The following is a 13,116-nucleotide window of genomic DNA, read 5'->3' on the forward strand; positions in this document are numbered from 1 at the left end:
CTGTTAGCTCGCTAGTACCTTCAAAGTAGCTCTCTGAGGTGAAGTCAAGCCCAGTATCAATTTCAGAGAGTAGGTGCCTATTAAAGAAGGCAGCACTGATCATCTCAAGACCCTAAGAGTGACAGCCAGCCAAATTTATCACAGTAACTCATACTAACACTCAAACACACACTGTGTCGGCTTATAGGACCTGCTAAATGACAGTCTGTATCCAAACTCAATATAATTAAGCCACAAGGAGATTGACCGTGTTGTAGTATCTCCTTTATCAGTCACAACATGTGTGTGAACAGGGCACCATCAAAAAAGTATGGCAGCTGTAGCCTGAGCTGTAATCCGTGCTGACCCACCAAAGTGCGGGACTTCAGGAGTCAGAGTGAAAATGTGTCAGTTAGATGCATGATCGACTCAAGACCTGAGGAGAACAGGGTATGATCCAGACCAGAGAAAATTAAGAGATTCATCAACATTTATATGTGTGCCCATAATAAACACTATTGCTTCCTGAAACTATGCCTGGTGCCAAGAACCGCCAAATATATATGCTAGCTCCATCATAGGAGTGTTATATTTGGCATAATTGTGTCCATTCCTGACATAATAGTGCCAGTGGCATAATAATGGTCATCATTGACTATTTTAGTATTTTTGGTCTAGTTGGGGTATGCTGGCAGCCATCATAGATCTACTCTGAGCATGACTGGCCTATATGTACCTATTCCTGGCATAATAATGGTCATGACTCATATGTGGTCTTATCCCTGATCCTTCTGGTTTCCAGCCTTGGCACAACTGTGGCCCTAGTATAATGGGGGGCATTACTGGCACAATCCAGGCATCCATGGTGAGCATCCTTTATGATATAATGGGGTAACCCACAATTGTCCATGGACCTGGGTAACGATTGGTATAGGAAACAACGGTCCTAGACGTCTTTAAAGCTACAATTCAGTTATGAAAAACATTCATTAGTCAAAGGGCATCCGGTACATATAGAATTAGCATTGTATCATTAATGTACCACCATTTTCTTTACAATGCAAACAAGTATATCCTCAAAAGGCACAAAATTTCGCTCCAATAGTGACCGTTTGTTATTTTGTTACTTTTATAACAGATCACCATATTCAATGCTCCAAATAGAGAAAGAGGTTGCTCCAAGGGGAGTGTGAAAAAGTAAAGTGCTTGTGAGGTAGGACAGATATAAAGGAGGGGAATCCAAAAGGCAAATTCAATAACCTATCAATTACACATTCTGGTATCCTTAGTAAAACTGGTCGTGGTTCATAGTGACACCAGTTTTACAGATATGCCTGTCCTTATGGTTTTACAAATATTCATTTCATGATTTTCTGATAATGCACAGAGAACATTCATCTGTGAAAAGGATGGCTGGGATGATATCGGGTACAGGCCCAGTGGGGGGAGAGTGTCGACGTTTCGACCGTGGTGCAATGAGAGTAATTTATATCCTCTACAGGCTGATCTTCCCGGCATATGACTGTAATGACTGGGAATTCAAAGTAGTCTGTCCATATGAGGCATTTGTACATGGGAGTACATGATGATCATGACAAGCTGATGTTTTGAGACTGTGCATTTCTCAAAAACTGATATTTTAAAGGCAGTTTTAGTTTTCAAAAATGGGGTTTCTTCTGGAAAATTGAGGTTGTTTGCCCACAGTGGAAAGTAGTATTAGGTAGGAAAATTTGCATTTTCAGAAACTGGTGAATGATAATTCAAGCTGTGCTGGGGAAACGTACTGCTGTGGTTATGTCCTTTGTGCCACTGGGCATGTCAAGATTGGAATGTTACTTCATAAGTCAAGGGGAGGCATTTAATATTGAAGAACTTTTTCCCAGCATTTATGCTGATAACCGCACTTGGTATACTTGGGTGGTAACTACTGAAAATCTTGCTTTGGGTGGTCATAGTGTAGTCACTATTTTACAGGTATAAAATTTGCTAGTAGCTCGGCAAGACTTTCCTTGAGCATAAGTAGCTCTCACTACAGAAAAGGTTGGAGACTCCTGCTTTAGAGTTTTCCCATTTCTTTACTCATCTGGAACCATTATACATTGATGAATAAAGTATTTGACACCATTCATAATGCTGCTTTCTGAGCATTGAAGATTGGTGGAACAACCTCTGCTATCTGAGTCCATGTAAGAAATGCCTGAGGGGTCACGCTGCTCTTTATGGCCTCAGACTGCTATTTCCCTCTGTAGCTTTATAAAATTTACTAACATGCCCCCTTCCAAATAGATTGTCGCTGCTTCCCTGTCTGGTGTGATCACTGTTGGAAACCATTTCTGATGTGCTGGGGTGATCACAGATGATAATCCTGCATGGGTGGACTCTTGTCTGATGTTGCCACAATTGTAACTGGTATGTGTTAATATTCCAGGAAGATTTTTTAGTGATTAGAAGTATTAGTGAGTCCCTCCAAATGGAATCCTTTGGGACGCACGGTGGGGGGGGTAAAAACACACACCACCAAAACATCCTCCCCCCTCTCCTTCTTCTCCTTCCTCCTCCTCCTCCTCCTCCTCCTCCGCCTCCGCCTCCGCCTCCTCTTCCCCTTCCTCTTCCCCCTCCACCTCCTCCTCTTCCCCTTCCCCATCCTCACCCTCTTCCCCTTCCCCTTCCCCTTCCTCCTCCTCTTCCCCTTCCCCTCCTTCCTCTCCTTCCTCTTCCTCCTTTCCTTCCTCTTCCTCCTTTCCTTCCTCTTCCTCTTCCTCCTCCCCTTTCTCTTCCTCCTCCCCTTCCTCTTCCTCTAGCCCCCCCCCCCCTCCCGGCTTTGCTGGTCATCACTATGCGAGTTTGGTGATGTGAGGCAAAGCAAAGGACACAGAGCTTCACAATGCCAGACCTTCTGAGTGACAGCCTGAACTCTATGAGCTATCACTACTGTGTGGCAGATGATGAGCCACCAAGAGTTTGTGTTTGATGTGTTACAGACCCCTGAGGTGTAGCTTGCCCTTAATTTTATATTGTTCAGCTGTTGCGAATAATTGTTCCTAGACACAAGGGCAATCTTATTTTCCAGTTTTGTTCACGTTTTTCCACATAATGACATTTTTGAAGCTTCAACTGCCGTGCTATCTGGTCGTAGAACAAAAGGTGATTTGTGTCTCCATCGGTGCTATTTTTTTTAATGTCACTTTAATTGACATGTTTCCTTTTCTCTGCCCCTTTATTTGTCTTTTTTTAGTGGATAGCCCTGAAATACCCCAACATTGCTATATATGTGGATACTTGTAGAGAATGTTACGAAGCCTACGTAATCTACAACTTTATGGTGTTCCTTACAAACTTTCTCACCAATCGTTGTCCGAACCTGGTGCTAATCCTTGAAGCCAAGGAACAGCAGCGACACCTGCCTCCACTGTGTTGCTTTCCGCCTTGGGCTATGGGAGAGTAAGTATTCTTCAAATACATTATTGCTCTTTACTCTTCGTACTGCCTAAAGGCTGCACAGTTAAGTCTTTCTCCTTCCATATGGCAAAATTCAAAATTGTTCAAGCATACGCCATTTGTCTATTAATAATGTTTACTATTCCACTGTTGAAGGAACTGCGTTACTACATCAAAAACAAGTTTTAGTAGATGAAATTCAGGCAAGTTAATTTGGGGATAATTCACAAATGCATGCTGTCATCCAAAGCAACAGAATTCCAATCTTCTCTGCTAGAGCTAACAAAGTGAAATAAAAGCCTGAATTGGCTCGCACGTTGTGTGAAACGGATAGCTAAATGCTGTGGCACTCTTCCAGCTTATCCAGAGCTGCAGAGGAAAGACTGGAAGTGCAGAAAGTGGGACGGCTTTTAGGGTAGGTATGTAAAGTAATGATAGTGATGATCTGCAGAGAAGAACTGCTTTATGCATTCTTTTGAAATATTGTAACATTCTTCAATAGATCTTTTTCTTTAGCACCAAAACTGTTCAGCCCCACCTGTATATGTTCCACTTTCTTTTCTTGCTCTCTTCAACATTTACCAAGAATTGGCAAAGCCAATGTCAGTCGTTGACTGCCAGCCTTTTGGCAATTCTTATGTTTTGTCTTGGTTTTTGCAAAACTTTATTGTTCAGGAAGCTGGCGGGCACTCGTCAATCTAATAAAATTTTGGCTAAAGGCAAAAATGTTTTGCTTTAATAAAAAAAAGCACAGATTGCCATAGTACTCACTGACACTAAAGGGAACCACTTTTCTGTGTGTATCTTGTGAAGCCATAACCCATTGTGAAGCCAGGAAATGGCTGAAGAGGGTTGCTACATTGCATCTTGATGCATGCTGAAGTGGCTGGAATAAAAAATGTGAATGACACAACCACACACTAATGGATGAAATCTGGCTGAAAACCCTTATAAGATACTATGTTATATACATCATTTTAGTAAAATCAAAAGGTGTTGGCAGATACAGACTTAAAAAAGCTAATTTGTTTGCCATTGGCGGCCAGCCTGTTGTCTTTGAGAAAGAAAGAAAGAAAGAAAGAAGCAAAGACAGAAAGAAGGCAAGAAAGAGGAAGGCAAGAAAGAAAGAAAGATGGTGTAAAAGAAAGAGGAAGGTGCAAAAGAAGAAGGGAAAGAATGAAAAAAGAAAAGAATTAAGAAATAAAAAGGAAGAAAGAGGAAGGCATGAAAGAAAAGAACGCAAGAAAGAAAGAGGAAGGCAAGTAAGACTAAAACGGCAAATGATAAAAGAGGGAGGTAAGAAAGAAATCAAAATAGAAAGAAAGAGGGAGGCAAGAAAGAGAAGGAACGGGAAAAACATTGAAAGAAAGAAGGAAAAAGAGGAAGGCAAGAAAGACAAGCATTGGCATAGCCAATAGGTCTCGCCTTTGGGACCTTATAAGTGTTTAGCTATGCAACAGTTGCATAACTAAATACTTATAAGGTCCCAAAAGCGAGACCTATTAGCTATGCAAAGCGGCCATGCGGCCGCGAAAGTGAAAGTGATCGCGATAAAACATCAAAGCGGCCGTTCAGCCGCCAAAGTGAAAGTAATCACGGTAAAGTGAGGCGCGCGCGCCCGCGCACATGCACTGTAGCTCTAGGCTGGCCTGGTAGCACTTTTTGGAGCCCTCTCAATAAGTCTCGCCAGACCAGCACATGCGCTGGGTCAGGCGAGACCTAAAAAATGAAAGAAGGAATGAATGAAAGAGAGGAAAGAACGAGGAAAGGAAGGAGTAAGATGAAGGAAAGAAGAAGCAAAAAGAGATAAGGAAAGAAAAAAAGATTGACAGACCTGCGTGCAAAGATAGGGCACCCTCATGAGCTTGCAGTCTAAGTTCATGTGAGCTGCTGGTATGGTGTAACAAGCACTGAAAATGCAATAGGTCTTGCCTTTTATTAAGTTAAAGCCATTTGCTTTGCTGATGGTATTGTATAGCAAAGCAAATGAACTTCCGGAACACCGCTTGATATTCAAATATCTGAAGACTATAAATAAAGATTTATACACATGCATTGTTCAGATGAGTGATGTCAGCAGGAGGGATCATGGGAGCTTGCTGTGCAGAACTTTCCGTTCTGCTGCAAGCTGCTTTTGTGTTGCAAAAGATTCACTAATCCTTCACAGCGGAGTGGGGCTGTGAGCAGTGACGTACGCCCAACCTCCCATGCTATGAATGGGGCAGTAATGGCGCACTAAAGTCAATGACGGGACAGTGACCTGCCTGCGACAGCAGACGTTCCTCTCAGCATCTGAATTTGCAGTGTGTCGGCACTGAGATCCCTGTTTCTTAAAGAAACAGAGCATATAATGCCCCTTATGGTAAGCAGCCACAACAAAGAATTACACATTATGAATGGGAGGCAGCATAAATCAGTCGGTAGGACCGCTGTCAGCTCCTTCCAAGTCGGTACAGGCACAGAGAGAGCGAGCTCCGCAGTTACCCCCTGCCTTCACAGTGTGAATCCATGCCATGGTTTGTGGCAGTAGGTGTGGTTGCAAAACATTGTGCACAACCATGTGCATTGCCACGAGTAAGCGCCTGCCACGTACCCGCCAGGACTAATTGCAGCATTTTTTTTTGTTTGCACTTTAATTTAATATGTCGCAAACTCGTCCCGGAGGTATTGGAGCACTTTAGATGAGCACCAGTTACGTTACACAAGGACACGTTCATTTTTGGTACGCATGCGGAGTTGAAACGATTTGCCTAAAATCACAGCATGTTAAGAGCGATGCTGAGATTCCAACCTGGTTCCCCAACTGCAAGGTCGGCAGCTCTGACCATTGCGCCACATGCTTGGCTTGTTTTTTTCTGCCCTTTACTATGTGCCACGAATACTCGCAGGTTCTCTTACAAAATGGACTGCACCTGTGCGTACTTTTTCATATAGCTTAGACAGTAAAAGCCACTATGGATTGCTTTGTATAAACACCACGCATTGTGCCTTGAGATTTCTGTTGCCATGCTGCGTTCTGCGAAGAGAAGCTGCCCTTTTCGAGTAAATTAAACAAGTCTCTAAATGCTCGCCAGGCAGCCGCGGTTGACGTCGACTTTTTGGTTTTTCTGCCGTCTCACTTGTACGGCCTGCTTTCCTTCTGATCTTTATGGGGCCATGTGTTTGGCCCCATAAAGATAAGAAGCCTTTTATTTCAGAAGTAAAGCAGGCGAGGCCGTCCAAGTTGGACGGCAGAAAAAGCCGAGCGAAAACGTCACCAACAGCTCTGTCCCAATGGCTGGCCGCCGTTTAGCATAAACGGTGACGCCAGCCAATGGGAACGATGGGCGGGGCTTAAAGCCCTTTACTGAAAAATCCCCAAAACATTAAATCTCGCCAGCGAGATTGCGTATGTGCGCAGCCTACGCTAGCGAGTCCTAAAAACGCAGTGTCAGCTAAACAAAGGATACTTCAAAAGGAATTTGCAACCTCATTGGCAGGAGACAGGAACTTATAAAGTTGAAATCTGTACTGTGCTCACATCTGCTAGAAAGCGTGCTGCGAGCACGCAACCTCTACAAACAAAGGCAACACTAAAGTAATAATAATAAAGTAAAGACAAAAACATTTCCAGAGAGGTGACTGAAAGCCCCTTTAAATAAGTGTATTATGCATATAATTTTAGTGAACTCAAATGGTCTTGGCTAACACCAGACCTTACAATGGCTCCATTGAGGCCACAACAAGCAAATCGAAAGAGTTTGTTTCCAAATTGAGTGGTAGTTGTGACTCACATTGGTTTAGTATTGATAAAAAGGCCAAAATCGAACTGATATATCCGTTTTTAGTGAACTTCCATCCTGCTCCTATCACAAGAATACAATTACAGTAGCAAAGAGGAATATAAATTAGTACTTGAGAAATCAAATTGAATCTAAAACCTTTTATATGTTGATTGTTTGCCTACTACTACTGTGAAACCCCTGTAGTCCATGTACATTTTCATATTTTACCCCTATCTAGTTGTTCTTTGGTATGTAATATTGAGCACAAACCAGTTTTATGAATTTATGGATTTTTTACGCTTTCTCTCTTCTAAGGTAGACTTGCTATCTTCTTGGTAAAAAATGTTGAATGTAACATCAAATTGCAAACGGCTATTAGAGTTTCTTCAAGCTTCTAATTCTTGGGTCTGATCCTTATAAATACTTTTATTTTTATTTTGGCCTGGTAATAAGGTGTCTTCGTTTTGGTGCTTTATAACCATATATTGTTTATTTAAGATATACGACAGGTCAATCAATCAATCGATCAAATTACTTTATTAGTTTAATCCAAAAATAATCATAAAAGTTCAAATCTACATCCCAGATAAAAACTCTTTAAAAAAACAGTTTAAAAACAGTCACTTCATATCAGCAAATGTGCAGTTTCCTAGTTCTCAAAGACAGACATACAAAAGAGGCAACACTATAACAGGTTAGAGGGTTAGGCAACATTTGTAAAAAGTATAAGGCCGGGCGATATTGTCTAAAATTGTGCTTACGTAAAAGTGGAATTAAAAACCTTTTCCGATGATTACAATAAAATTTACAAAAAAAGAAAGTGTGCAAATCCGTTTGATGCGAGAAATCATCAGATGGGCAACAAGGGAGATCATTAGTAGAATAGATACCAGCAGGGTGGCCCAGCATGTAATTAAGGCGAAACCTTTACAGTATATATCTGTGCCGAGGGATTGTTACAAACTCCAAATAGGAAGATATCCCCTCACCCTGCAGTGGGCCCTCAAGGTATTTTCTGATAGAAGATTTATTATACTGTGCATTCATTCTCGCATCATTAGCAATTTATAGAAAACGTGTTTTTAAAACTTTTTTTCGAGACAGATGCACATTGTCCTGGATCTAGAGTATGTAGAGTGTTTTTCACATACTTAAACCACTGAATATTCTGTGTGTGTTCTATGGATAAGCAGTCCATTATCATTTGTTGGGTAATGGTCACAGTATCTCTCTGCCATATTGAATGCCAAAGGAGAATAGGTGCTACGTTTTTTTGGTCCATTATATAGAGGATTTTCAGCTCTTGATGTAAGTTAAAGTTGGAACAGCTAATAGGGAGGCTCATTGTTGATTTCCAAAAGCAATCCTCTATTGTTTGTATCCCCTTTACATTAACATGGCCCCACACTCAGGCACCATATGCAGCTACTGCACTAGATTTGGCCCTGTAAACCTTTCTTAAAATATCTGGATTTCTTGTACCCAACTTTTTTTTAAACAAACGAATAGCATTTGTACTCTTTTCAAGTATGATCCCACGATTCGCCACCATATTCATCCAGGTTGCTCTATAAGCAAAAGTCACCCCTAGATAAGAAAATAACTCTGTCTGTACCACTTTACGATTGGAGAGAAAAAAGGGCATAGGATTTTTCAGCTTTTGTCCTGCAATAAAAACAAATGACTTAGATTTGTTTGTATGAAGATCCAGACTTTTCATACATTTTACATAGGTCTTTAACAGTTTCTGGAGTGATCTTCCCATGAGCGCAAATACAACTACATCATCTGCATACACTACATTCGGGATGTGCATCTTATTTATTCTAGGAACATCTATGGCTGGTTCTAGCATTTGGGACTCAACCCCATTAGTATATAAAGAGAACAGATAAGGGACAAGACGCATCTTTGGTGAACTCCTCTAGTAACTGTGAACCATCTGGTGCAATCACCCTGTTGGCCATACCTTGCACACAGTTGTCTTATGAAGGTAATTCTTTCCTGGTCTACCCCCATTTCCCTCATGATCCTCCATAGGTGGGAATGGGTTACACAGTCAAAGGCTGCGCTAAGATCCATGAAGGCCATATATAAGTTACCTTGCTTAGCGTGGGTGTACTTCTCTATAAGCAGACTCCGCAGAGATGTACATTAAAATCGCCCATCCACAACACTGTTGAATCTTTTTTACATGAACTAATTAGCCTATTCATATTTTCCTCCACTATAGAAACAACTTTGTACATTTCACCCCTGAATAAATTATTGTAAAAATGTATCAATAATATGGTGTTGCCTTCCAGACTTTTAAGATGTAACATATTAAAATATTGACAATCATTATAAAATGATAAAACTTCAAATCTTTAAGTGTTCTTTAAAAATGTCACAATCCCACCCCTCGCCCTTCCAGCCGTTGAGGCATTGGCAGGGGTATAGTATGACCTATAGCCATCTATATTAACAGGACCCACTACCGAGGTCTCTTGCAGGCATACTAGGTCAAAAGTGGAGATACACTTTAATCAATCTGGGTCTAACATTTTCTGATCCAAACCTGCAATGTTCCATGTGATGGCTGTAAAAGTATCCATATCCTTTGAGAGAGGGACTTCATCAACCAAGCTCTTTCGAGTCTCGTTCACTACAACATTCTGAAATCCTTCCCTTGTACACAGTCAATCACAGGCATCCAGGTCTGTCAGTGCCATAAAGCGATTTTAGGTTGGTAGTAAAGGAGTAGTATTTCCTCTATACTGCAAGTGTGATTGGGTCTCCACTCTGGAAAAAGTAAAATTGTGAGCCTTGTTTCTGTCTGTACCTTGCTGATGTTTCAACGGTCAGCCATAGCCGGAGATTTCAGAGTTAGAACCACACAGTCCCCTGTAATAGATTTGGCTTGTTTCCCAAGCCAAGAGACTCTGCAGGCCATTAAAATGTTACAAAGTCCCTCTGCACATCCATTCACAGTTTTATAGATCCAGTGACTTGCTTTGTGGATTAGCCGGGTAGTAGTTTCTGTTTGGTAATTTTTTTAAGCTGGGGTATTTGCCAGAATGACTACATATGGACATGCGGATAGGGGAGATCTAACCTCAGCCCCTCATCCAATCTTTGTGAGAGATTAGGGCCCCCTACCCTTATAGCTGAAATCTCCTTCGGTCCAAATGGGGATGGGGCACCGTTCTCTGATCTTGGTCCTTGAATCACAGCTGATATTGGGAAGTTGGAGGGGGACAAGCAGCTCCCAGGCCACAAGTAACTCTGGGGATGTGGTCCTGCTCTCCCTCCGGCACCGAAGTGTGGCGGCAACAAAAAAACGGGTGACATAACAATCTGGTTATGACATTACCTTGCTAACTCATTTTAAAATCCTTGAAAGAATTATTCTGGCAAGGCGGAAAACTAGCTAGACCGATAAAACAATATTAGATGGTACATGGTTCTGGCTTGTGGAAGGACTGGATATATTGAACTGTGAATAAAAATCAATTTGGCATTTGTACGCTTGTGGTCCACTTTGAATGTTGTATTTTGAGCCAGCAGATGTTACAGCTCCATATGAGGTTAGAAAAATGTGGCTGTACCCTGACCACTTATTGTGACAGTTGTAAATGAATTCTCCTAAAAGTCTTCTCAAGCTTGCTCCTGATGTAAGCGAGTTGTAGAATTGAAAATCCGTACCATTATTATGCAGATGTTGTCCTCTGATTAACATGCACTAGCAATATCCTTCTGCTCTTGCATACCATTTTCTTCAGTTCATGGCACCTCTGGCTGTTCCAGAAGCTGTGGATTTGGTTCAATAGTAAAGTAAAAAAGAAATGCTAGTAATGAGTATTTGGACATAATGTACCTTACATAGTATGTGGGTGTGTACACCTGCCCTGAGGGCCAGACTACATGCGAAACTGGTGTCTTGACTATTTGTTTGGCCCTGGCATCACTCTACTCCAAAGGCATAGGTCTGTCCCTGACAATGTGAGATCGCTTACCTGTCCTTTGACCTGGATGGGCACACCAAGCATTCCCTTGGTGTAGACAGTAGACTTCTGTCCCTGTTATGTGTATATCATGTTAAGCAGTTGTGTGTACCATGTTTTGCGATTTGTAGTGTAACCAGACCTTTCTCTCTGTCAGTGAGAGCAGGATCTACTGACCTCTATCATACAAAGTTTCATTGCTGTGATTAACTCTAAACCTAGCACTGCTATCCTGTGTGCATATAGAGTGTCCGTATGTGTGTGACACACTTATGGTGGTAGGACTCTGCGTGTGTCAAGGTACCAAGGTCAAAGGGATCCTTTTTAGTTTCCCTTAGCGTAGCATGACACAAGATGGAGGGTGGAGAGCACTTCCCCCAGATGGTGGAAATTGATTGCCTGCATTCCTCTTACTGTAGGGTGGAGAGCCATTACTGAATTGATGGGAATTGGGACAGTGCTGTCTTTAGAACATTCATGATGACTTTGTTGTCAAGTGGCCCGGCCAATGATTAGTTCTTTCTAGCACTGCCATTTGGTATATGGTAGAGGTGAGAGCTAGGACTGCAGTTTCTGTTGGTCAGGATGAGCGAGTGTTTAGGCAGGGCCTGCTCTTTGTCTGTTTCTGATTACTACCTCAGGAAAGTTGATGGTAGCCAGCTTTAGAGATCTCGCAATTCATTTTGGCATGGTTGTGGGTACTTCTGTTTGGAGCCAGGCCCATTACTAATTGCTCTGTGAACCATCAGTTTGCACAAACACTGTGTCTGAAGAGCAGCCTGGAAATTACCAGAACCACCAACCAAAACTGGTTCTAAGCATGATACAGGGGATCCACATCCTTTGCCTGGAAAATGTATAAAGTTGGTATCCAAACCACCCCACTTTGTTCCAGTCCCAGGATCTTATTGACCAAGGAAGAGAGAGCTCCGCAGAGTGCTCTAAGAGTTGCTGTGTTACCAGGGCTGTTGTCTGAATGACAGTCAGTCTCCCCTGAAAAACAGTTTCTGCTGATGGAGCAGAGGGTCTCCCTGACCAGCCTAGAAGCTTGCCTGCCTGCTGAGAGTGGGAAGGAGTGTGACTGTCCATGTGCCTGGCCCTACAGGAAGACAGTTTGTCCAGGAGGAGAGGCCCAGTATGCTTCTGGCCTGAGTGGCAAAGAGAAAACTGATGAAGCAGAAAGAGCAATCTAGGAGAATCCCATGATGTGAAGGGTTCACCAGGCCTTTCTGCACATTTATTGAGGAGCTGAAAATAAGATTGTACCAAAGCGTGTCATTCTGTGTTTCCAGCAGCCTGCTGTGAGTGAGTGGTTTGGTGCTGCCCCCACCAATGAGGAGACAGAGATTGAATCACTGCCGATTAGGAAGTCCCAAACCGGCCCAGAGGTTACATATGTTGCCAGACACCACAGTGAAGACTCCGCCTGGAGGCTGCAACTTTTGGAAGCTGAAGCACCGCTCTGAAGCCAAACCCGTAGGGCCGCTGTTGCCGAACGCTAGTTCCACCATGAACCAGCCTGCAGAGCCAGTCCTATGGACATTGTTCTGCTTGTGGCAGCTTCTGCGGTGTTCTACAAAGTAGGAATCCTCCCTATAAAGGTAAGAACACCACCTATGCCTGAACCAGAAACTGGGTGGCTGCTATTCCCTTATAGATAGCTGCAGGACTTAGCTGCACTTGGAAACAAAAGAAAGACTGCGATATACAGGTTAATCCGCTATGCACGCTTGAGATTTTTTGATACAAAGCCACAAAAGGCATTGAACTGATTTACATAATTAGGTCATGGAGATATTGAGTCATCTGTACCTGAGCCTAGTGCTTGCCTACGCCCTAATATAGTGCGGATAGTAATAGTAGGATCCCAACCATAGCAGAAGTGAAGATTGGTACGGAAGAAGGAAGGGGAAGTGTGGCACCTCATGGTTAAAGTGCAACTTAAGACA

General features: G+C 42.5%; 1 protein-coding gene across 2 annotated transcripts in view; it reads left to right on the plus strand.

Annotated features, from left to right (window-relative positions):
• Window positions 1-13,116, plus strand: part of TMEM184C (transmembrane protein 184C) — a 265,505-nt gene that overhangs the window by 87,676 nt on the left and 164,713 nt on the right. For both annotated transcript variants that reach the window (XM_085641631.1, XM_085641630.1), the window contains exon 4: window positions 3,215-3,420. In XM_085641631.1, the coding sequence (XP_085497757.1) occupies window positions 3,215-3,420 (206 nt within the window). The remainder of the gene's footprint in view (window positions 1-3,214; window positions 3,421-13,116) is intronic.

This window comes from Triturus cristatus, chromosome 2_2, assembly GCF_964204655.1.
Source record: "Triturus cristatus chromosome 2_2, aTriCri1.1, whole genome shotgun sequence".
Lineage (NCBI taxonomy): Eukaryota > Metazoa > Chordata > Amphibia > Caudata > Salamandridae > Triturus > Triturus cristatus.